Below are 26,705 nucleotides of genomic sequence, written 5' to 3' on the forward strand. Positions count from 1 at the left end.
GAGTCTCACTCTGTCGCCCACGCTGGAGTGCAGCGGCATGATCTCAGCTCACTGCAACTTCTGCCTCCCAGATTCTCCTGCCTCAGCCCCCCGAGTAGCTGGGACTACAGGCCCACGCCACCACAACTGGCTAATTTTTTGCATTTTCAGTAGAGATGGGGGTTTCACCATGTTGGCCAGGCTGGTCCTGACCTCAAGTGATCCACCCACCTTGGCCTCCCAAAGTGCTAGGATTACAGGTGTAAGCCACTGTGCCCAGCCCCTGCATTCCCTTTTAAGATGGAAATGTCCTCTGAAAGCCAGGCCCTTATCTGTAGCCCCTATGTGTGGTGGGGCCCCTGACAGAACTGTGTTAGGACTGGTACCACAGTCCCACGCAGGGTCGTGGCATAGATTAGGGCTGCCTACAGAGAGGTCAAGATGGTGTGATTCCTGGCAAATACAAATGAATGCTTTCTTTAATCAACTCTCCACTGAAAAAAAGAAACAAGGGCATACAGACAACAAATGCTGTTGAGGATATGGAGCAGGCAGAGCTCTCATACATTATTGGTGGGAGTATAAATGGTTCAACAATTTGGGGAAAAGGTCTGGCAATTTTCTAAAAATTAAACGTATACCAAACTCTATGAATGATCCAGTAATTCCACTCCTAGTTGATTATACAAGAAACTAAAAACGTGTCCACAAAAAGGCTCGTACAATAATGTCCATAGCAGCTTTACTCAAGTAGTCAAAAAGTGGAAACTGCCCAGATGTCCATCAATATTCATATCATAGATTCTAATCATACTATGAAATCAGCAACCAAAAGGAACGAGACACTGATAGACACGACACAGATAAATCCCACATTATGAAAAGTAAAAGAAGACTTGCATAAAAAACAAATACTGTATGAGTCGATTTATGTGAAGTTCTGTAACAGGCAACACTGATATATGTGGAAAATAGAATGTGATTGCCTCTGGGGGGTCAGGAACAGGGACTGACTGGGAAGGGGCTCAAGGTAACTTTCTGAGGTAATGGTAATGTTCTCTATCTTGATGGAGGTTTTTTTTTTAGTTGTATACATTTATGAGACACAAGTCTAATTTTGTTACATGGATATACTACACAATGGTGAAGTTAGGGCTTTCAGTGTATCCAACACCCACTGTATCCGTTAAGTAATTTCTCATCATCCACACCGCCCCCCACCCTCCTACCCTCATGCCCCCACCCTCCTACCCTCACCCTTCCAAGTCTCCGTTGTCTATCATTCCACTTTCTATGTCCATGTGGAGACATTTTTAGCTCCCACTTATAAGTGAAAACATGCAGTATTTGTCTGCTTTGGAGCTGTTTCACTTAAAATAACAGCCTCCAGTTCCATCCATGATGCTGCAAAACACATTATTTCATTCTATTTTAAGACTGAACAGTATTCTATTATGTATATATACCACATTTTCTTTATCCCATCATCTGTCCATTGATGGGCATTGACTCCACATCTTTGCTATTGTGAATGGTGCTGTAATAAACATACAAGTGCAGGCGTCTTTTTGGTATGATTTCTTTTCCTTTGGGTAGATACTCAATAGTGAGATTGCTGGATGGAATGGTAGTTCTATTCTCAGTTCTTTGAGAAACGTCAATACTGTTTTCCATAGAGGCTGTACTTATTTACATTCCCACCAACAGTGTATAAGCATTCCCTTTTCTGATGGAGGTTGTATTAAACAGGTGTATTTGTCAATTCATCAGATAGATTCTTTTTTTTTTTTTTTTTTTTTTTGAGACGGAGACTCGCTCTGTGGCCCAGGCTGGAATGCAGTGGCGTGATCTCGGCTCACTGCAAGCTCTGCCTCCCGGGTTCACACCATTCTTCCTGCTTCAGCCGCCCACCACCATGCCTGGCTAATTTTTTGTATTTTTAGTAGAGATGGGGTTTCACTGTGTTAGCCAGGATGGTTAACTCACATACCTTTTCTTAGTAAATTTGGCAATGAGCGTGCCTTTTGCAGTGGTGGTTTGTGGCTGCAGGAGTGTTTGTAGCGTATGTGAGAAAGTCACATATCTGATTCTCCCTTAATTCTCAGAAAACCAATCCCCATGAAGTTTCCCCTTTTCACAAATAGGGAAATAGAGGATCACAGCATAAATTGCTCTGGAGCACACAGCTTGAATTCAAACCCATTTGAACGTATAATTCTGATTCTCACCTCTCACCCCACACTGTCCTGAAACTACACATTTCATGCCAGCGAGAAATGAAATGCTAATCTACAACCAAACTGGGCCAAGGATCATTTAAGGCAGTGGCTTTCAAACTGCAAGGTAAAAAACATTTAGTAGGTTCCAACTAGCAACCTTCTTAAAGACTAGAAGACAAACCCAACTTCATCATGTTTCAGAATAAATTCTGGTCCCCAAATTTATTTCCTTTCATATAAATATTTATATGCATGTGTTTCTTGATGTGAAGATATAGTCCAGAAAAGTTAGAAAGCTATGGATTTAAAGATTGGCTTCCTCTAGATCTGGGGTTTGATTTTTCAGATTTGAAAAGTAATACTAGTCATGAACAGGCTGAGAAACGAAGGTTCTGAGAAAGGTGGCACTGAACAGGTGTCCCTGGAGCAAATGCCTCAAGCCTTCTGTGGAAGAGGGATGCAGTTTCACCCCCGCAGCAATGGCAGGCACCCAGGCTGTGTGCGACCACATAGGAGGGAATCGCTAACACAACTTCACCTCGGCCTTTCCTCTCAGCACTTCACTAGGGTGCTTACAACAGAGAATTTTCATTTTTGATAGTCTGTATCAACTTAGGAGTCACCTATTTTCACTGCCATAATCCATAACTCATACCCCCAACTGACAAAACAAAACTTGAAAGCCCTGATGGTGACCACTTTATTTTTTTTTAATTTATCTATTTTTGTTTGTTTTTTGAGACACAGTCTCATTCTGTCACCCAGGCTGGAGTGCAGTGACGCAAACTCAGCTCACGGCAACCTCCATCTCCCGGGTTCAGGCAATTCTGTCTGCCTCAGCCTCCCAAGTAGCTGGGATTATAGGTACGATTATAGTAGGTGGGATTATAGTAGAGACGGTGTTTCACTATGTGAAACCGGGTGTGGTGGTGGGTGCCTGTAATCCCAGCTACTCAGGAGGCTGAGACAGGAGAATCGATTGAACCTGGGCAGAGGCTGCAGTGAGCTGAGATCGTACCACTGAGTGACAGAGCAAAACTCCACCTAAAACAAACAAACAAAAAATTCTAATACATTGCCATTATAAGCAACACTGTAATGAACATTATTGGGCCATGTCTCCTTGGATTCATACAGGAGTCTGTTCAAGGCATATAGTTGGAAGTGGAATTGCTGAGTTGTTATATATACATATGTTCCACTTTACAGCAACACAAAAATGAACTAAGACACCATCCAATGAACACCAAGGGTTTATCTCCCATTACAGGATCTCAGATGTGTTTGTGTAAATAGACTAGCATACTAGTTCTAGTAGATGTGCAGAACAGACTGGAACTGCTGGGTCCAACCTCTTTACTTTACAAAAACAAAGGCTGAGTCCCAGAGAGTATGGAGGTGAGGAGCTAACCTATGGACTCCCTGCAGATGGGGAGGGAGGGATTAGGTATGGGTTTCCTGCAATCTGGTCTCCATTATTCCAGGAGCCACTTCCTTTGTTTCAGTGAGTAAGACATTTCAGGATGTGCTGCAAACAGTGCAAGCTTCAAAGTGCATGGGAGGTCTTGGTGCCTCCAGCTTCAGGAAAGCAATGAGAATTTTGAAAGCTTGCCCCATAATTAGTTCTCCCCAACAAACTTAATTCACCTGCCTATAATACAGGCTAAACAATCAGTCCCAACTCCATTCCAAAAAATTTTAGTTGAGCATTTGCAGTGTGCTCCAGCACCAAGTGCACAGGCTAACACATACATGAACACATAGAATGCATCACGTGTAGTACCGACGCCTGAACTTCGGCTTCCGCAAGCTTGATTCCTAACTCGGCCTCTCACTGGCTGTATGATTTTGGACGACTTTCTGACATTCGAGCCTCAAATTCCTCATCTATAAATTGTGGATAAAATTTGTACTTACCATAAAGGTTTCTGAAAAGTAAATGAGTTAATACATTGAGGTGCCCAGAAGAGTCCTTAGCCCATATGTATTTAGAAAAGATTTAGGGTACTTACTTAGTGCTAGTGCTGGGTGAAATAAAGACAAGGCCTTGGCCTTCAGGAGTACATTTATCTGAATGTCAAACAACAATCTCAGAAATGGGTGTGGTTTCCAGTCAGAGGGAGTGGTAGGTAAACATGCCAATCTAGAGGACATGGAAGAGATAAGAGGCCCCTCACCTCGAGGGTCTCTTTGAAGGGCCAAGAAACACACTCAGGAAACAATCCTAAACAAGGTCATACCCTCAGCACTGGGTCCAGGCTGGGTCCCAAGGCTTCAGCAAACACTTATTTTGGGAACCATACAGTCTCATTAGACAAACCAGGTCCCTAGAGGCACTAAGGGAGATGAGCCTCAAGGACACACGTGTGCTGGAAATAGCACAGGCACTTGGCATTCACAGGCCCTGACCCACACCCTGCCCCTAACTCCCCTCCCAACAACGCCCCTGCAGATGCCTCACCAGCGACCTGTCAGCTTCCTGGAGATCTCGTCCCCCTTAGGTTTTCGGACACTGTGCTTCCTGCTTCTTCCTCTGCCCTGGCAGCTGCCCCTTGGGCTCTCTCTCCTGCCCTCCAGATGTGAGTACCTACCCGCCACCCTCCACCCCTCATGGGCCTCACAAGCACCTCATCTCTAAAATGGAGACACCTATTATGAGGATTAAATAAAAGCTCTGACACGACTTTGTTCGGTCCCCTTCTCTGGGATGCTGCCATTCCCAGGCAGCTGGGCTCCACACCCAGGCCCCACCCTTGAATCCTCTTTCTGCCCACCCACCACCACCCACCAGGGCCATGTCTTGTGTTCTACCAGTCGGGCCTCGCTCCCCCTCCACTCTACCTATACTGCCAAAGACATAACGTTACCAAGACACTCCTGAAAAACTTGCGTTTACTCCCCAAGGCTACTGCAGAGACTAAACGTTTTAGGCTTGCATTCAAGGCCTTCAGTGATCTAGCCCTAATCCACTGGACCTTTCCAACCTTTCCAACTTGAATCTCCACCATGATCCTTTTTCCCCTACCTGATTAAATCACTTGCTGGGTGGTGCACCATAAAATAAGGATTCTGGGCTGGGTGCGGTGGCTCACGCCTGTAATCCCAGCACTTTGGGAGGCCGAGGTGGGCGGATCACGAGGTCAGGAGATTAAGATCATCCTAGCTAATGGAGATCGAACCACTGAGCTCCAGCCTGGGTGACAGAGTGAGACTCTGTCTCAAAAAAAAAGGATTCTGTATCCAAATAAGGTGATTAAACAAAGTTTTTCCCAAGCTTCCTGTCCATCCGTCACACAGCCTTCCATTCAATTCCCTGGATGTTTCCCTTAGCCACGGTTGGTTTCTGAGGCTTTTGAGTTATTTGGGTCCTGAATAAAGCCAACTAAATCACCCCCGAGTAACGCAGCAGCTAGAGCCATCCCCCAGGTGCCGCACCTGTCCCATCTGGAGTGGACCTCACAAAGGTGGGCAGCATCTTCACTGCTGCAGTGGGGTGGGTGGTGGCTCCAAGCCCTTTCTCCATCTCCTTGCGGAACCGCTTAGAGATCTCCAAGAGGGTCTCATCAGAGAGGCGCATGTGGTAGAGATACTGGTCAACCTGAAAGGGGAGGAAGACAAGAGCAAAGCCATTGGTTAAATAAATTATGGCATAGGTCTATGTCATGGAACACTACTCAGCCCTTCAAAAGAACAAAATCTGTTATGTACAGAAAGTTATTATTAAAGACCATTAGTAGCAAACGATTTGACAGGACTTTGTCTTAAAAAAAAAATTAAAATTATAAAAATAGACCTAATTTTTGGAGAACTGGTGCATACCAGAGGAAAGGCCTATTAGGGCAGAGGAGAGTTATTTTCAGAATGGTTGAGTCGGAAGGCCTGTGACAACATCACTGGAGCCAGGGTTCATTACCCTCATCTCTTGTTCCCCCAGTACCTAACACGGCCAGTCACATCAATCCCATTGCCCCTCACCCTAGGCCGGGTAGCCATCACCTTTTTCCTGGACTCCTACAATCCCCAGTTCGGCTTTTACCTCTTCCATCCACTTTCCATGCCCAGCCAGACTCACCCTGAAAGCCAGCTGATCCCTGGCTTTCAGGGCTTTCCGTTGGAACAAAGCTCAAAATCCTTTCAGGGCCCCACCTCCTAATCGGGCCTCTAGCCACCTCCTAATCTTTTTTTTTTTTTTTTTTTTTTTTAACAGGGTATCCCTCCAGTTGTCCAGGCTGGAGTGCAGTGATGAGATCTCAGCCAGCTTCAGGTGATCCTCCCACCTCAGCCTCCTGAGTAGCTGGGACTTTCAGGCACGTGCCACCTTGTCTGGCTAATTTTTTTGTTGTTGTGTGTGTGTGATTTTTTTTTTTTTTTTTTTTTTTTTTTTTTTGAGGCTGAGTCTCACCCTGTTACCCAGGCTGGAATGCAATGGTGCAATCTCGGCTCACTGCAACCTCTGCCTCCCGAGTTCAAGCAATTCTAGTGCCTCAGCCTCCCAAGTAGCTGGGATTACAGCAGTGTGCCACCACACCCAGCTAATTTTTTGTTTTGTTTTGTTTTGTTTTTTTCAGCAGAGACAAGGTTTCACCATGTTGTCTAGGCTGGTCTCAAACTCCTGGACTCAAGCAATCCACCCGCCTCGGCCTCCCAAAGTGCTGGGATCAAAGGGGTGAGCCACCGCGCCTGGCCCCACCTCCTAACCTTATGGTAAGGTCTGCACTCTTTGTGTAGGTTCTCTCCCTGGTTCAGTTCCCCAACTTCCCCAACTTGCCCATCCCTGCCTTGGAGCTCATGCACACAGGCCCTCCAGGTATATGCCCTGCCAATCTGCTACCAGTCCTTCAGGCCTCTCTCCATAGGGGCCTCTTCTCATCCTCCAGATCACAATAGTCAGGCTCCCTGTTATTCTAAGAACTTGAGCTTTTCCCATCACAAGACTATCCACAATTTGGAACTAAATATTTATTAGGGTCCAAATCATAAGCACCAAAGGCTAGAAGAACAATGTCTACTTGTTCACCTTTGCATACCTGGAGGCTGGCACAGTACCTGGCACAATGGAGAGGCTCTATGTAAATGATAATGCACCCTCTGTGCTCAGGTGGAGGCAACTCTCCCTAGTTCTTTCACTGAATCTGTTTCCCACATAAATTCCCATGAACTTTTCCCAGATTTAAACCAGGAGAATGAGAAGCATCAGATAAGTCTCACTTGTTCGTTTGTTTTGTTTAATCTTTTATTTATTAATTTATTATTGAGGCAGGGTCTTGCTATATTGAGACAGGGTCTTGCTATATTGCCCAGCTTGTTTCCAACTCCTGGAATCTACCTCAGCCTCCAGGGCTGTGGGCCACTAGCCCCCCACCCTCCATCCCACAAGCTGGGTCCCTGACCTCTAGTTCCTACAATATCTGGGAGCCAAGGTGCTCCTGAGGAGGCCTGGACCTCCCCCACAAGGACATTTGAGGCTCCCCAGGAAGACAAAGGGTGCAGCTTCGGCCTGACACTAGACAAGCCCCCTTCTTTTTGGTGAAGTGTCAGACAAGTCTCTAGCCATCTCCAGTGACCCTAGTTTAAGGGCAACTCTGACCACCCCAGAGTCCTCCCACTCCAGATCCAGTGACACATTGACTGGCCCAGGAATGCTACTTCACAACTTTCACATCTCAGGGCTAATGTACAAAGTCTGGGGCTACCCAGACCAGAGGCCAATGGGAGGCCACATCCAGGAAAAGCCTGAGATGCACTCATGGGCAACTGTAATAATGGCAAGCCCTCATGTGGCTCCTGCTTTGCGCCAGATCCTATTCTCCACGTTTGCTCCCATTATTCATTTCATCCTTAGAACAGCCCTCTGAGGTAGGAAGTGTCAGCACCTCTATTCTACAGAAAGGGGAAGTCACACAGACACGAGGGGCCATGCTTGGCTTGATAGAGCAGTCTGGCTGGCCTGTGCTTTTGTCCACTCTGCTAGATGACTGCCTCCTACCTGCCTGGATACAGCAGGGTCTATGCAGGTCAAACAGCATTGCAGTGAATACAGGCTGGCCATATCCATTAAAAGGCCATCTTCTATTCCAGTCATCTCCCAATGCAGGCCTGAACGGCAGACAGTGGAGAGTGAGGCCCACAGGGGTGACCGAGCAGGTTGAGGGCAGCAGACATGTCTCTGAACATTGTCATGAGGGCGACACGTGACAAAGACGCTCCCACCTCACTACTTTCCCAAAGAGAAGAAAGGCCCAGAAGCCTCACTGATGCTCCCCACCTCCCCGCCAACTCCACCCTCTATAGAAGGCTTCAGATGTTTGCAAAGGGCGCAGGAGCTCCTGCACTGAGAAGCTGAGCCTGTACCACCTCATTAAAAGGTCCCATCATCATGTCCAGAAGCATGAGGTTGTGCACACACAAGAGTTAATTCTATAGCAGCCAATCTTAGTTTATCTTTGATGTTTAAACTGCTTCAAGACTTGTTGGAAATCCAGTCAGACACTTCTCATCCTTAACCCTCGAAGAATCAAATTAAATGGTCACCCTTTATCCACCTTGCCTTTTGTCCCATAGATAACCATCTTCCACGTGTTCAATGACAGATGAAAACAGTAGTGATGATAGTTACAGCGGCTAAACATTCCTCAAGCATTTCTCACCTGTCAGGCACCATCCTCTGGCTTTACTGACCTGTTCTCCATTATCTTTGTAAAACTTCTGTACCCCCATTTTATAGATCACTTGGGTGATGAGGGGCAGAACTGGGATTTCACAGAGGTCTCTCTGGCCCCAATGCCAGGCCCTCAGGACAGCCACCCTCGCCTGTCCTGTGGGCCCCTCTTAGTGTAGATGGGCACTCCCTGCCTGCCCTGTGGTTTCTCGGATGACCCTGGGACCTTAGTTTCCTCTCCATCGCATGAGGAGACTAAGAGAGAGGATATGAAACAGTGAAAAATGTCCAGGCCAGTAGCTTGGCCCAAACTTTCCCTCTTTCACATCAGAGCTCTTTGAACTATCAAAACTTGAGAATAGATGGCACCAGGGCATGATGATGTGTTCACTCAGCTTATTGGGGCCACTCAGGAAGGGATAATTAATAATTAATCACTTAATGTCACAGCTTCCTAAACACACCAGTGGAGCCCACCCAGCCCTGGTAGGCATTGCTGTGTTGGTGGGCACTGCTGTGTTGGTAGCCAAGGGAAGCGGAAGTCAGAAACAAGAAGCAGCCACCATACAAACATGATTGTCCTGGATTGGGAAGGAGATGAATGCAATTTTCAGAATCTTGCCAACTTTCACCCACAGTGCCATCATTGGAAGGAGCACCAGGCCCAATGTCAAGGGAGAAAGCCAAGCAGGTGATAGCAGATGTACACACAGCAGTGGGAATGCAGCTTAAAAGTATTCACCCTTAGAAAGGAAAGGCCCTTAGGGTAACTAGTTCAAAAATCCCACTAAACATAGTATTCGAGTTTATCTAGTTTGTCTCTCTCCACCTAGTCATCCAGCCGAGGTTTGAATACTTCCAATCCTGAGAGGCGCACTATTTCTCTAAATTCCATTATTGAACAGCTCTACTTGTTTCAAAGTTTCCTCAATCAAAGATAAATCTGCTTTCTGATACTTCTGCCTAATCTCCATCCTGTCACTTGTGATAAGAGTTTCCAAACTTGCGGCACATCAGAATCACAAGAGGAGCTTTCAAAAAAAACAGTAAGAATTCCAAGGATCCATTCCAGACTAACCAAATGACACCTCGAGGGCTGGGGCTCAAACACTTTCCCCTCTCTTCTGGCGGGTTTCCAATATGCCAATAATGTGCTCGTGGTTGGCCCTGTTCTGATCAACTCTGCATACCACTTTTCTACCTGGGATCTTTGAGAATCAGTGGTTAAGATATTAGGCCAGCTGTGTCCCTGTGAAGTAATCCTGTGTTGATCCAGACTGCTGGGAGTTGGGAAGACAAACCCTACATTTGTTGTTAAGAGATGTAAGTTTCTGGAAACTATCAAAGCAGACTCATTCAGGTCAACCCTCGATTTGTAGCTTGTGGTGGTGACAGGAGTGTTCTGGCATCAGAAACACCAGTATGCAAATCCTAGTGGTGGCGTTCATTAGAGGTTGTGCGACATTAGAGGACTCACTCTTAATCTGAACCTCAGTTTTCTCTCCACAAAGCCCCACACGATAGTCATAAGCATAACTGTGGGGACAAACGAGTTCTCTATCACCCTCCCCTTTCCTTCCACCCCTTCTTCCTTCTAAGGCTTCTCTCCACCCAGGGGCACCTTCAGGCAATCAGACATTTCTCAACCCTCCTTAGTCACAAAGCAGAGGCTGTTTCCCCAAACTATTCCTTCTCTTTCTGTGATAGGCGTGGACAAGGCTGTTTCTCTTTAAATCTCTATCTGGGAGAGAGAAGGAAAGGGAGAGGGGGCATTCCAGGCTGGGGAATCAGAGGCAGGCCAGAGCAAAGCCTGGCTGAGGAACGGGTTACCTTCCCGTCTGCCAACCTGCCAGCCCAGGAAGAGAGGGCGTGTGTTAGACAGAAAGAGATAGCACTGTTAGTTGATATCTCTTCAGCAAGGGTTAGATTAGAGCTTCCTCATTGGGTAATTTTGGTCAGTTTCAGTTTTTCCCATAACATACCAGTCTGACATGCCCGCTTCCTCTACAGAATTGGGGATGGTGTCAGGGTAAGCCCTAAAGAGAAATTAACCCCATACTCTCTAGGAATTAAGATAATATCCAAAATGGGAAGCCATTAACACCCATCCCCTTAAGTACCTACATTTTCTTCCAGACCAGCACTTTAAAAAGGAGAGGAAATTGTGTCACTGTCAGAAAGCAAGGAATGGAGAGAACAAAAGAGGACACTCATGGAGGCTCCACTTCGAAGTATGCAGTGGGCAGGGTGGGCCAGACACAGTCCTGGCCAGGTATGGAGGAGCTCAGGAATGGCCTGGAGGTGAGTGCAAGAAAGGGATCTCAGAGAGAAACCAAGGCCCATCGGGGAGTAGCCTCAACCCAGGTCACACAGTTGAAACTAGAATATGGATCACCCGGATGAATGTCAACCCTTCTGGTCCAGAAGCACCCATCTCATTCTGCAGGCCCAATGCAACAAAAGATTGGTGCCATTGCCTGGATCCTGAGCCCACACCATCTGGTCCCTGTGGGAACCTGGCCTTGATCATATTATTTACATCCAGAAGACAGCAATATTCCAATTTTGACAGTTTTCATATAAAGTACTACAGATCCTACCTTGAGTGCCTTAAGGGGTTTAAAAGGGAAGTGTAGAAGAAACGAAACCTTAAATTTCAATGTCTGAGTCTGTAAGATCCATATCATTCAATCCCTGAATCTGACTACTGTTGCAAACCTAACATCTTCCATGTTATGGCATTTATGGAACAGCTATTATATACAAAGCACTACAGTGTACAGAAACATAATTTTATAAGAAATTCTGGAAATGAATAGTGGTGGTAGTTGCACAGCAATGTGAATGATACACTTAATGCCACTAAATTATACACTTAAAATGGTTAAAATGGTAAATTTTGTGATTAATTTTTTTTATAATTTTTAAAAATTTTAAGAAATCAACAGCTCTGCTCTCTAGGACTTTATACCAAAGAAGTTGGCTCATATTATAGACCAATGAGTGTCTCTAGAATGCGTGGAGAGATAAATCTTGTCAGATAAGAATGTCAGGCACAATACAAGGCAGCCCATGGGAAGGGTCACAGATTTAAGTGGCCTGAGAGACGGGCAATCAAAGCGGATAGTTTTGGAGCTCAGCCATCTCAGCAGATAAATGCTGACTTAGCGACAGCAGTGTGAAAAGGCTCAGGAGGCATGGACAAGCCCCCAAGACCCTGGGAAATTACCAATTCCAAGAACAGAAAGCTCCTCACCTTTACAACCTTATATTAGCTCCCCAGGAAATGCTTCACAGGTTTAATTCTATCACTTTTAATCAAGGGCTCACAGGAAAAACTATACAGACCACTGCACCGTGTAAAGCTGCTGTGTCTTTCACTAACGCTTCCCTAGCCATTCAGTCCCCAGTAGGGTTTAGTGTCAGGAGAAAGTCTGGCTGCCTAGACACACTGTGCTTCCTGTTATAGGCCGATGGGATGAAAATGACTGACTCAAAGAGAGCTATCCTTTTTGCCTTGACTGTCAGGAAGCTTGGAGCTCCGTCAAGTTTGTTTAACTTTAGAGACAGAGTCTTGCTCTGTTGCCCAGGCTGGAGTGCAGTGATGCAATCATGGTTCACTGCAGCCTCAAACTCCTAGGCTGCAGCCTCAAACTCCTGGGCTCGTGATCCTTCCACTGCAGCTTCCCAAGTAGCTAAGACTGTAGGTATGCACCCTTGTACCCAGCTGATTTTTTAATTTTATTTTTTCTGTAGATACAGAGTCTCACTGTGTTGTCCAGACAGGTCTCAAACTCCTGGCCTTAAACAATCCTTCCACCTTGGCCTCCCAAAGTGCTGGGATTACAAGCATGAGCCACCACACCAGGCCTGTCAAGTTTTTCAGTAATCATCTCTGCCAGTTTGATGACTCTTGTTCTAGAAATCTTTTTACTGAAAGCTGAACCAAATCACCAAATCCTTTTAGTAAGCAAGCAGAAAATACATAATACATGAATAAGCAAATGTTCATCACTTGTGTCTACAGGGCACACCCTCTAGGTAGAGGGCTGAATTCAAGTGATCAAATAGGATAAGGAAGTTACTCCGCAAGCATAGAAGCATCAAAGCAAAGGATGCAGGATGGCTGTGGCACAGCTGAACTTCAACTCTTCGGTCTTGGGATATTTCTAATTGATTATCTAGAACCCTCTCTCCAGGCAGCCCTAGATGACCACAGCTAAAAATCCTACCTTTTAGCTTCTAGACCCTAGAAGACCAATTGATTGAACTTCACCTTTCTTAACATGCATGTTCTTGTCCTGAAGATACAATCAGGTCATCTATATATTAGGTCAACACTCCTATTTGGCCCCTTTGACAGAAACTTAGAAAGGACCATGCCTTCTGGAAGTCAGGGGCCTTATTATGACTACTTTCATCTGCTTTAAACCAACCACAGTTGAAACAGGGTGGTGGGATGGGCACAGTGGCTCACACCAGTAATCCTAACTCTTTGGGAGGCTGAGGCGGGAGGATCATTTGAAGCCAGGAGGCCAAAGCTGTAGTGAGTCATGATCACACCACTGCACTCCAGGCCTGGGCAACAGTGCAAGACCCTGTCTCTTAAAAACAAACAAACAAGCCAGAGTGGTGCAAGAGATAGTATACAGCAACAAGAATGCACCACCTACCACCATATGCAACCACATAGGTGAATCTCAAAATACAGTAAAATGCTGGGTGAAAAATGCCAGACACAAAAGGCATCTTTTATATCCTGCATGAGTCTATTTATAATAAGTACAAAAACAGACCTATGCTGTTAGTCAGAATGGTGATTACACTTGGTGGTGGTGGGTAGGACAATGTGGGGCTGGTTCAGGTAATGATCTGTTACTGGATCTGGATGTGGTTACCCGCTACGTTCAGTTTCCCATGTGCATTATACTTCAATTCAAAAGACGCTGGAAGAAAAAAAGGCAGGTGGCACTGACTTGGCCCTAGTTTACCCATTATACATGGTCAACGAGCCAAAGAAGATTAAAGAGGTCAAAAGAGGCCAAACAAAGAGAGACCCATCATTTAAATCTGGCCACGCAAACACTTCCAGTGACCCCGTGCTGACACATGCTTGCAACTAAATTTCAAAAGAATTTCATATTTTTGCATTATTCCTTTGTCAGTGTTTTACCACAAATCTCTGACAAGGAAACCAAGGCTTGGAGAAGCGTCCCCAAATCACAGGCCTAGTCCCTGTAAGGCCTATAGCATCCAGTGACCAGCTGATTTCCCTAACCTAGGGCACAGGTGCGCCCATCCTGGGAAAGCCAGGCAACTGCTGTCAGTGACCTCATTAATAATAACGCCCTCACAGACTCCTCCTGGAAAGGCTGAGGCTGTACAAAGAGCAGCAAGTTTATTCTACAAAGTTGCCAGAGCAGGGCGAGATGTTTCTGATAAAAAGAAAAAAAAAGATGAGCCGGGGGAAGACACACGGCAGAACATGGATTCTGTAAGTCTCTGAAAGCCCACTGACCGAAACTGACAGATCTGCTATGCCACTTCTTCAGATGGGACAAGGAACTTATCCTCGCCAGGGCAGCCATGCCACCTCAGGCCAATGCCAGCTCTGACACACTGCAGACTCACTAGCCCGGGGCGGCGGGTAAGCGCAGAGCTGACCAGGGAGGCATACGGGCCACTCCTCCAGGATCCTGTTGCAGTGTTGTGAGTCACAGGACTTCCTGTTCTTCCAGTTCTCACTCACTCTCAGCTGCATCAAGTTACAGCCAGACAGACCTTAAGCAGCAGCACCTGTCCAGGGTCTAGGAGATGGACATTTGGGACACCCAGTACGGGGTCCTCCTGTCCTCAGACATTCTGCTCCAACTGCGGGGCAGCAGGGGGCTTATGTCCCAGATGCACGTGACCCTGGCACAGTTCACCTGCCAACAGATACTGACTGAGCGCCAAGTTCAGCGTGCCAGGGCTGGGCACTGAGGATACTGGTATAAAGGAGACACCGGCCTCTGCCAGCAAGGGGCTCAGTCTATTGGCAGGAGACAGATACATTAATAAGTAATTACAAACTGACGGGAAGGGCAGAGCAATGGGCAGCTTCTTTTACAGTAATAAAACATGGATTTACAATCACTTAAATCACATACATCAATGTGAATCTGAGGAGTGTTTGTCTTGGTTAGAAATGTGTGTGTGTTGGCCTCACTGCCCAGAATGTCCCCTCCCCTTGTCTAACAAACTCCCACTTACCCTCCATAGCCCAGCACAAATGGCCTCTCTCCAGTCATAGCAGCAGCTATCTCAATACTAGAGATATAATAGGTGCTCAAGAAACCTTTGTTATAGTTATACACAAGGGGCTATGGGAACACCAAAGAGAAAAGTTGGAAAAGTAACTTGGTGAAGGGGAAGAGCTGGCTGCTCCTGACTGACCAGGTGCTCTATGTCGGACCTTGCTCTTCAGGCCTGTGCCACACTGCATGGGATCCCCGCAGCAGCATGGTTTCCTCCCAGTCTACCTGTCTGCCCTGCCTAGGATGCTAGGTCCCCTAGAAGTCAGACTCCGCCTACCCCTCGACAGCCCCAGGCCAGGGACGAGAATCTGCCTCTGAGCCTCTTGTCCCACAGTGGCATCTGAACTCCCCACTCCTGTCTGCTGCCAGCGGTCCACTTGCTGGACCAAATGCCTCTGGGTCTGTCCCAGTCTGCCCCATCCACCCCAAGATCGCACCCACCACAGGCAAGGTACCCACACTTCCCTGTTTACCCAGGACAATCTCAGTTTACACCTGTGCTCACGGCATAACTACTACTGACAGTGCTTTCTTCCATTCTAAAAAGCGGCTCAGTTTGGACAATTAATTAGGGCAGCCCCCTAGACACAGCTAAGTAAATCCTGCCTTTGAGCTTGGGAAACTGACACCTAAAATGATAAGCGTTCATGCTGCACAAATGGTGTTTTAAAAAAACATGATGGGGATCAAGAAACTGGGTTCCAGATCTGGGGCTTATCCTATGTGAGCTTGGGCTGGTCCCTTAGTACACAATATCTGGTTTCCTTAACTGTAAAATGAAGGGTTTGTTTAGACTATGTGGTCCCAAAGGTCCCTTCCCAGCTGATACCTGACTCATATCCCATGAAACTGAAACATAAATGACTGTCTCTAGTTGTCCCTGCAGCTTTGTGCTGGGGGTTAAGGGCACTGGCTCTGGAGTCAGACTGTGTGGGTCTGGATTCTGACTTGCCATGGGGCAAGGTACTATCCTATTCTGTGCCTGGTCTCCTCATCTGAATAATAGATAATAACAGGACCTACCTGGAGGGCAGCTTGAGGGTGGCCTGTGTTACTATACATAGAGCTGATGGGAAGAGGCTACAGGACTTCGTGGAGGGGACTGAGACAGAAAAATTTGGGAGGAAACAGGAAGCAGGAAGAGGAAGTCCCTCAAATGGGAAAGAAGGAAAAGTGGCAGCTTCGAATGCCCTCATTTAACCCTAATTAAAGCTGTCAGATGGTTCATCTGGCTTTATTCCTTCAGACAATATGGAGATGCCAGAAGGAAGGGATTGGGAAAAGGCCTTTTAAGAACATGGACCACCTCCAAGCATCCAGGGCAGAAATGGTGGAAAGGCAGGAAGGCTGGGTGGGCGGGAGGTGGGTGGGCCCCAAGGGCTTCCAGAGCCAGGTTCTGAGAGCCTGACTCACTCTCCTGGTTAATGCTGAGATAAGGTTTAACCAAGGCGGGAAAGAATGTCCGGGAGATGCTTAGAGATCCATCTGCAAACAAAATGAGTGACCACCCCTAAAAGAGGGCAGCATTTTAGGGGAAATGAGATTCTCTGTTCACTGGAACAGGGCCAAGACTCCTGACTCCTGACGTGGATAAGGCAACGGCTGTTCAAGAGGTGGGATGGAGGATATGGGTTCCACATGCAGAATCCCCCTGGGCTTCATCAATAACCCAGGGCACCCTGGGCTCAGCTCAACAGCTGTATGAGAGGCAAAGAGCTGTCTGCCAAAGCCCAGGATGCCCAGGGAACCTCACCCAATCTGCTGAAAGAATGTGAGAATGGCCATTCCCTTCTGTGAAATTCCGGGGGTCAGTGGGGCCAAACCTATCATGGTGGGTCCTGTGACTCTTCAGCACAGGGCACTGCAAATGATTTCCCCTGTGGAAAGCTGGGGTCTGGGAGAGATGTGAGGATGAGTGAACAAGTATTTAATGACAAACTCCACAGCACAAGAATACGAAATCCCAAGTAAGCAGCCTCCACAACTGCCCTCTGAAGCCTCTGCTCTTCTCTGGGTTAGTTACTGGGGAGAGAGAGGTTAGGCTTCTCCAGTGAAAAGAAGCTGGAACTAACACTGATCATTCAGCACAGCTGTGTCTCCTGCGGCATCGCAAGGATGCTTCAACCTGAGGCGCAATGTCCCAGGCATCCCAGAGACCTCGAATGGGGGTGCCACCTCCGTAGAAGACCAGAAGAAAAGCAATTTAGAGGAAGAGCTTAAGGATGGATCTCCTAAGCCCAGGAAAAAGAAGGTTTTAGAAACCTCTACAAAGAAGCAGGGTGGGTGCATCCTTCTTCCCTGGCTTCAGGAACTTTCCATCCTTCTGACTTCTCTGTCCTCTGATTCACTCCAATGTCAGACAGAGACTCAAATGGACCTGAAACCACTTGCTCTAAAAGAAGCTATTGAGAATTATCCAGGGTAAAGCAGGGCCTCTTTTTGCTCCTGTCCAGGCGGACAGTGCAGTGGGACATCTAAGACTGTGTCCCTCATGTACAGACGCTCCGACTTACAATGAGGTTATGTCCCGATTAGTAAGTCAAAAATGCATTTCATACACCTAACCTACCATCAAACACAAAGCTTATTTTACAATAAAGTGCTGAATATCTCATGTAATTTACTGAATACTGTACTGAAAGTGCAAAACAATGGTTATATGAACACGAAAGTACAAGTTCTACTGAATGCGTATCACTTTTGCACTACTGTAAAGTCAAAAAAATCATTAAGTTGAACCATTGTTAAGTACCAATACTTAATACGTAAAGCATTGACTATATGTCAGGCACAGTTCTCAGAGCTTCACACTTTTTAACCCTCTTTCTCTTTCATTCTTACAAATACTATATTAAAGTGTTATCCAAACAATCTTTACATTTTATCAGGAAAAGAAACTGAGGCCTAGAGAGGTTGAATAACTGACCCAAGCTCACACTGCATGTTATGCAGACAGCCAGAGTTCAACCCCAGGGAGCCTGACTCCAGCTCATCAAACAGCCTCTCCCAGTAACTGTCAGGCTGTCCCTCAGTGGATGTCACTGACGTCTCTCCTCTACTCCCCGGCTCAAGTGCCTTCTGAGCTCCCACTACACCAGCTCACATGTCTGCCTTGTTGGGAAGCCTGGCTCATGCCCAGCCTCCATGGAAACTCCAGCAGCACCAGGGTGAGCATCTCCCAAGGACAATTGAGCAGACTTCTCTTGCTGGCTTTGCTGGCTTTCTGGAGCACTTGTATTGCCCACATTTCTCGGGTTGAAAATACAGAAACAGCAACTAGCTCCTGTCCCCTGAAAACCTGCCCCCCAGCAAGGGACTGTGGGCATCTGCAGACTGCTGTGAACTGTAGACCTCATCTTAAGTTCATCTTTTGTAGAAGCCCATTTCCCACTATGACCATCCCATGACATGGCACACTGTTGAGAACTCAGGGCTCTGGTCCCAACTAGGGCTACTAACTTGCTGTATGACCATCAGCAATACACCTGAAAACTGAAGGGGGTGGGGGGTATGGACCATGTTCTTCTAAAGCAGTTTCTCAAACTTGACACTGTAGACATTTTGGGCCAGGTAATTTTTTGTTGTGGGGAGCTATCTTGTGCATGGTGGGATATTCAGCAACATTCCTAGCCTCTCTTACTAGATATCAGTAACACACACTCATCCAAACCTGCCTCTGCTTACTAGATGTAACACACACTCACCCAAACCGTTTTGACAACCAAAAATGTCTCCAGACACTGCCAAAGTCCACTGGGGGGCAAAATCACTCCTAGTTGAAAACTACTGCTCTAAATGAAGAATTTTTAAAAGATAGGCTTTGTCTCTGGAAATCTGAGTAAGGTGGACATTCTTGCTCTTTATGATAGGCTGGGATAGCCCCTCACCAAAAAAAGTATCTGTCCCAAAATGTCAATAGCACCAAGGCTGAGAAAACTGTTTTAGAGATAAGCAGAAAGAGCCACTCCAGCGCAAAGAAGAATGATGTGTGATCCACAGAGTGTGATATGAAGACGTGTCCAGTGAGCTATGGGATTTAATTTGCCACACCCCAACCCCCACAGCTTTGAAAAGGCAAAGACAGTCAACATACAGTGTTGGAAAACAAACCAAACCTGCTGACTTCAAAGCTCAACGAAGATAGATAATGAGGAACCTCTTATCAAGATTTGGTTTTTTAAACCGGAAGTATCTGAACAAAGGAAGCCAGTTTTCTGGGGCTCCAAGGTCTTTCAATTATCAGATCTCCTTACTCCCACTGCCAACTGTGGTTTGTGTTGCTCTGATTCCCCCTGGAAAAAGACTTCCAATTGCCCCAAACTCCCCTGGGTACTGGAAAAGTTCATCTTTGAAAAGTGATGTTTAAAAAAAGCCTGGGCACAGTGGCTCACGCCTGTAATCCCAGCACTTTGGGAGGCTGAGGTGGGCAGATCACGAGGTCAGGAGATTGGGACCATCCTGGCTAACACAGTGAAAAACCCCGTCTCTACTAAAAATATTTAAAAAATTAACCGGGCGTGGTGGCGGGCGCCAGCTACTCAGGAGGCTGAGGCAGGAGAATGGTGTGAACCTGGGAGGTGGAGGTTGCAGTGAACTGAGATCACGTCACTGCACTCCAGCCTGGGCAACAGAGCAAGACACCATCTCCAAAAAAAGAAAAAAAATGCCAGGCGCGGTGGCTCATGCCTGTAATCCCAGCACTTTGGGAGGCCAAGGTGGGCAGATCATGAGGTCAAGAGATCAAGACCATCCTGGTCAACATGGTGAAACCCCATCTCTACTAAAAATACAAAAATTAGCTGAGTGTGGTGGTGCGCACCTGTAGTCCCAGCTACTCAGGAGGCTGAGGCAGGAGAATCACTTGAACCCAGGAGCTGGTGGTTGCAGTGATCTGAGATTGCACCACTGCACTCCAGCCTGGTGGCAGAGTGAAACTCTGTCTCACACACACACACACAAAAAGTGCTTCTTAGCTCTCTCTGACATAGAAGTTTGGCAATATAAACAAATGGATGGTTAACGAAAGCTACAAAGTATTCCTACTATCATCAGTTGTCTTCTGAGCAGAGAAAGGGACAGAGTTAGGTTAACAAGATGTTACAAATGGAACAAATAGAGTGAATTGTACCTGTCAATGTCAGTTTGCCCAATCAAAGTTAACGTAGACAAAAATATTAAAGTTTTAATCAGCAATTTACTCTTGATAGTCTAATCCCATACGTGCGGACTCATGGCACACAGTAGGTGTCCAAAATGTGCCAAGGTTTCTTGAGGCCTCTAACTCCCACCCCACTCATGGTAATTCATTCTTTTGACTTAGCGGCCATAAATTATCTCTTCCTGGAGCTTTCTCTCTCTAGACAACTGAAAAGTGTCTGGGTTTCTGTCTCCCACATCACACTCAGAGGGCCTTGCACTCACTGTACAAGCATTAAAATTCATGGCTTTCTTGACTCTTGGGGTCTCTGTTAAATCTTTTCGCTTCCAAGATATTCCTCTCAAGCCCAGCATTGAAGATCACCCCTTGCTCATACAACAAGGAGTCTACATGAACTATGTCTATACAGGATTCCAGTGCAAATGTCACCAGTCTATGTGTATTAAAACAATTTGGTCAATGGCTAGAGGAAGGAGTATATACTTCATTTTTTCTCTATGGTTAACCCTGATTCTCCATTCTTAAGAGACAAAATCCTGCATCTTGTATACTAACTTATCTCAATTAATAGAAAGAATCCTCTGTCTGTCCACAGGGAGGACACACAGTCTTGATTGCTGAAGGACAGGAAACTCCTCCCTTTCTCTCTCCCTCCTCAGAACTGGACTCAGGTCATGCTTTGGATGAAGAGATAGCTGAGAACTGTCCCTCCCTCTAAGTGTCCACCCATATACCATCCCTTTAGCCTAAGACTAGCCGCCCGCGCCCAGCTCCTCCACTTCCTGCAGCCCTGGTTTAGCTTCTTTCTCCAGAAAGGTCTCCTCCTTTACTCTTGTACTCACTGAGCACCTCACCAGTGGCCAGGAACGGCAGCAACAAACCTAACAGCCGAGATTCTCCCTGCCCTGAAGAAGGAACCCGAACCGAAAACCACCGACTCTAACAGATGGTGGAATGAAACAAATGTCATGCAAGGTTCAAACACACTAATGTTGGCACCCAGGAGCGGGAGGAGGCAGAAAGAAAATTAAGAGAGGAAACCGCATTTGAGCTGGAAGGGGTTAAGTGGAAAGAAGCCAAGCAGAGTTCAGGGCCACAAAAATGGCAAGAGCAAAAGGACCCAGTGTGAACAGGCAAGACAGAGGAATGAAAGCATGGAGAGGAAGATGAGGCTGAGCTGGGGGGTAGAAGCGAGAGGCAATGAAGAGCTGTAGAGGGCTCCTGAAATGATCCAGTCTGGCTCCAGAGTTTTAGGGACACCCTTAGGAGGCCTCCAAGGTAACCCAGAGACCAGTTAACAAAGAGAGTTGATGAAAATGAATCCAGGACTCTCAGCTGGAATTGCCAGAGGGTACTGGTGCCACTTATCAAACCAACAGAAGAGCTAGTTCCACCTGTGGTCATGATGGGTGGGGGTGCTACCAGCAGCCAGGAGTGGGCGTGGGCACAGGCCCATGCCAGGAGCCTGCTCACGTTCCCCAGAGACAGGCGAGTACGTGCTCAAGAGCATGGTGCTCTAAAGCCAAATGCATGGCTTCAATTCCCAGCTCGTACAGAAAAGCTGGTGACCTTGGGCAAGTTACCCCTTGTCCTCAGTTAAACAGGGATGCTAATAACAATCAGTCTTTACCTCATGGGATTGATTTGAATGTTAACAAGCTGACATACCTAAAGAGCTTAGAACAGTGCCAGGTACATAGTAGGTGCTCTGCAGTCACTCCTGAGTTCCAAAGTGTCAACTGGCAAAAGTGAGCAAATAACCCTTATTCTCATCTCTCATGCCCCAAAACACTGGGCTTGTCCATCAGGATATGACGAGTGACCTCATTGGGCAGGTGAACCCAAGCCTTCCTTGTCCTCACACTACAACCCAGAATATCTTATCAGAAGGAGATTTTGGCCGGGCGCGGTGGCTCACGCCTGTAATCCCAGCACTTTGGGAGGCCGAGACGGGCGGATCACGAGGTCAGGAGATCGAGACCATCCTGGCTAACACGGTGAAACCCCGTCTCTACTAAAAAATACAAAAAACTAGCCGGGGCGAGGTGGCGGGCGCCTATAGTCCCAGCTACTCGGGAGGCTGAGGCAGGAGAATGGCGTGAACCTGGGGGGCGGAGCTTGCAGTGAGCTGAGATCCGGCCACTGCACTCCAGCCTGGGCGACAGAGCGAGACTCCGTCTCAAAAAAAAAAAGGAGATTTCAGAAGGGTCCAAATCAAAAGGTCTTTTCAAAAGACTCTAAAGTTATACTAAATTTTCAGTCTTCCCTCTTAATTCTTCTTTCCAACGGCAGCTCAGAAAGATGGTTCCAAGATACTCTCTGAGTTTTTCTCTGCTTTCTATGTAACTGCCACTAAGCTGGGAGTCAAATCCCAGGTTCTGACACCTACTGAGTTAAAGGCCTGATTCAATTCTGCCCCCATTGGTAGTTTAGAGGAAATACACCCAAAGGTCCTCAGGGACACTTCTGAAACTGACAGGTGGCTGCAAGGGTAGAGAAAAGAAGCCTACAGGAATGACAGTTGCACACTGCAGTGCTTAATCATCGCAACTCCGTAAGTGGACAAGTCTACTGTTATTATTGCATTTTACAAAAAGAAACGAACGGGCTGTCCAAAGAGGCTCAGGGTGCTATAGTTAATAAACCACAAGACAGGGATTACAACTCATTTCCAGATACCCTCGCTAATTCCCGTTCCACTCTGGGAGCAGACAGATGACCCCCATTCCAAGATTGAGAGTGGTATAACTCCAACGGGGTTCCAGTCCTAGTGCCCTCCTCTGGTTTGAGTACATTTATGCAAGGATTCAAATGTCCTGGGGTAATCCCCAAAGGAGAAGAACTCCCTGGGATTAAGGATGCTTCACTGTGTATTTTAGGACTTGCCAAGAGATGATAGCCTTCCCCAAGAGTTCTTGGAAGTTGAGAAGTTACCAAGATCCTGCCAGCTCAAATGCACGTTTTTAAGTAAACTGAATCAAGGTGCAGAGCCACATCCCAGGAATTAGAGAATAACAGCCATTTACAAACAGTAAAACCCAAGTAAACCAACCGCCTCTGCTCGCTCCTCCAGACTTGAGGCTGGGTAACTCCTGCTTTTCTCGGAGGTTCACGCGCCATCGCTACATTAATATGCCTCCTATGCCCTCGGGACCGCCAGAATGGGAATATGAGCAGGTTGTCGCACAGAACGATAAAGGCAAGACATTTTCCCAAAAATATGTTCCCGTCAGACATTGAAATTTCAAGTATGTAACTGAGCAACACACAGTTGCCTCACAGCTCTAAAACAACCTCCCTCCCGCTAATCCCTTCCCAACTTGTCCCCTACCTCAAATCGTAGCCCAGGCCCGGGCCAGGAGCCAATCCCCTAATCCCAGGCATTTCAGAAACTCAATTCTGAGGGCGCCCCTGGCCCTGCCCGGCCCCATCCCCACCCCCATACCCTGAGGCGGGGAATGAGAGATTCTCTGCTTGGCCTGAGGCTCTTTCTTATGTAAATGAACCGGCCAGGACGAGCGTTCAGCCGTAGGGAGCTGCAGAGAGCGAGGTGGGCACAGACAGGTCGAGGCCTAAGGGGAAAAAAAGCTCATTTTCGGAAGGCACAAATCTCAAGAATCTCAAGTAATCCAGGAACGCGTAGAGTTGGCCCTCTCCGAGTAACTTCTGGGGCAAACCAGAAAGTAACAACCAAAGCCCTCCCCTGAGACTCGGAGGCAGGCCCTGAGGACACGAGGCTGGGCGGTCCCGAGGTTGATTTGGGGGGGCGGGGGTTGATGGGGGACGCCCCTCGCCGAGCCTCAGTTCCGGGCGCCACAGTTCCGGGGAGGGGGCGCGGCGGGCGGAGTTCCTCTGCCCCTTTCCTACTCCTTCCCGGATCAGCTTCTCCCCAAGCCCACCCCCGCAGGGCCGCAGGGAAGGAGAAGGGAACCGCTGGTCTCCTACAGGCGGTCCGCGAGCGCAGACTGCCACCGGCGGCCCCACGCGGCAGCGGAGCAGCCTCCAGCAGCCACGATTCTCTCCACGTGCTCTCGCCGGAACTCGCGCTGCAGAAGGGGGCTCCCTCCCACGTGGGCGCAGCAATCCCTGAGTACCTGCGGGGTTACCCGCCCCTCCAGTAACAGGGAAAAAGGGGTTGAGGGAGAGAGCGTGAGCGCGTGCGGGAGCTCAGGGAGGGAGAGCGCCAGGCGGAGCGCGACCCCGGCTCCCCGCCCGGGCGCACTCGCCGGCCATGCCTAGCGGACGTGGCTCCTGGCGCCCAGGAGTGTCCCGGCTGCCCAAACTTTTTCCGCGTCCCGGACCCCGAGTAGGGAGGGAGCAGGTCCCCGAAGGGTCGAGGAAAAGACTCCTGGAGGCCACGCCACTTTGCCGGAGCCCAGCCTGCCGCCCCGCCCGCGCTGACTTACCTTCTGCACTTGGTCATGGTTGAGCTCCGTGAAGAAGTAGGCGAGCAGATGCGAGGCAATCATTCTGCCGCGGCCCGACGGCGCAGAGTTGGGAAACCGAAACGGGGGCGCGAGCGGGGAGGCGGGTGGCGCGGTCCGACTGCTTTGTGCTGGGGCTCGGCTGCCGGGCCGGGAGCTGGGAGTCCGAACGACGCACAAAGAGGGCTAACGGCTAGGGTGCGCCCGGCTGGCGGAGGGCGCGGGTCTCCAGAGACGGGATTTTGGTGTCACAACTGCTACCAGGCGCCTCAGTTCTCTCCTGGCGGCGTGTCCGGTTTTCCCACGTCAAGGCGCTAACTTCGGCCACAGGATCACTGAGGCTCAACTTGAGAAGAATCGCAGCCCGGCTCCACTCCGGCAGTGGGACCTCTCTGGTTCACAGGCGCGTGGCTCCGGCCCTCGGATTTTCTTAGCTGGGTGACACGATGTTGCCAGCGGCGGCCCGGGACTCCTGCGCCGGAGTTTCATGCAACAATGTGGCTTATTGAGGGGCTGCCGGCCCGCGGGCCTCCGGGTCAGTGACGTGCGCACGCCCATTGGCTGCGCGGGGAGGGTGTGTGCGCCCGCGGGCCGCCCGCCGCAGCGTCGCGGCCAATCAGCGCTCACGGCTCGCGGGCGCGGCCGCTCAGACACCCGAGCCGGCTGCCTGTGGAGGCGCGCCGGGGGCGGGGGGCGGGGGCGGGGCGGGGCGCCTGAGATGGGACGTGTGGTCCGTGGCTAAAGGCTAGGACGGAAAGGCGCATGAGCCACCGCCGCGTCAGGCTCGGCTATGGGTGGGGGGAGCGTGATCGCGGACCCAAGGTGTGGGGCGACTGGAAAAACGGGTCACTGGACCAGCGCACACCCTGTGCGGAGAGACACTGTCTGGCATCTCGGGATCATGTGAGGGGCTCCCATTGCCCAGTCACACGTCTAAAGCATCCTAGTTCTTACCTATTGTAGCACGGCTGGAAAGTGAGCCGCCTTAGCGGCTGATTGCACTACAGCAGGCAATACAAGAGTCGGCCCATCCTTCACACCACTGATAAGATGTGAGTTTCACTAACCCCATTTTACAGATAAGGAAACTGAGGCCAGGCTAGGGCTCACACCTGTAATCCCAGCACGTTGGGAGTCCAAGGTTGGAGGGTTGCTTGAGACCAGGAGTTCATGACCAGCCTGGGCGATATAGTGAGACCCCCATCTTCCCAAATAAAAATAAATAAATCTGCCGGACACGGTGGCGTGTGCCTGTAGTCCCTGCTGCTCAGAAGGCTGAGGTGGAAGGATCGCTTGAGCCCAGGAGTTTGAGGCTGCAGTGAGCTATGATCATACCACTGTACTCCAGCCTAGATGACAGAGGGAGACCCTGTCTCAAAAAGAAAAGAGACTTGAACGAGGTCACATAGCTAATAAGTAGCAGATGGGGAAGAGAACCCCTGTCCCTCTACTTTAAGGTCCTATTCGCTTGCTCCATTATCCCGTGCTGCTAAAAGCCAGAGAAGTAGGAGATGGAAAAAAAGCATCTCTACAGCTCTGGGACTGATGCTGTGAATGAACTGGGTAGATGGTAAGTCTGTAACTGGATGATCTTGGACATGGGATGAAGTGGATGAGGGGGCTTACCAATGCTGAGAGGAGTGGAAGCCCCCGCCCCAGCTAATGCTAGACACCAGACTCCAAATTTAAACACACAGTGGAAACTGGCAAGAATGAAATACTGACTTCAATACTGATTTCAAGAGACATGACATTAGCGCCGGTGGAGAATGGCAAGCCTAAGGTTGGAAAAGGTTCAGTGAAGGAAGATGAAGGTCTGCCATGTTCTACTGAGGAGGAGTTTTTCTCTCAAACAGTGGCGTGCTGTCTGCAATGTGTATAGACTTAAAATTATTATTATATAAGTAATCAATGCTCATTGTTGAAAAATAAGAAGACATGGATGAACAGGGGGAAAAAAACATATCCATG

At 48.2% G+C, this 26,705-nt stretch overlaps 1 protein-coding gene across 1 annotated transcript in view; it reads right to left on the minus strand.

The window, feature by feature from the left end:
- HK2 (hexokinase 2) overlaps window positions 1–25,280 on the minus strand; it is a 57,371-nt gene extending 32,091 nt beyond the window's left edge. Inside the window, exons 1-2 of the mRNA XM_050754300.1 lie at window positions 24,717–25,280; window positions 5,634–5,796 (exon numbers count right to left, since the gene is read on the minus strand). Of these exons, the coding sequence (XP_050610257.1) occupies window positions 5,634–5,796; window positions 24,717–24,779 (226 nt within the window). The 5' untranslated portion in view covers window positions 24,780–25,280. The remainder of the gene's footprint in view (window positions 1–5,633; window positions 5,797–24,716) is intronic.
- Between the last annotated feature and the right edge of the window lie 1,425 nt (window positions 25,281–26,705).

The sequence above is a fragment of the Macaca thibetana genome, chromosome 13, assembly GCF_024542745.1.
Source record: "Macaca thibetana thibetana isolate TM-01 chromosome 13, ASM2454274v1, whole genome shotgun sequence".
Lineage (NCBI taxonomy): Eukaryota > Metazoa > Chordata > Mammalia > Primates > Cercopithecidae > Macaca > Macaca thibetana.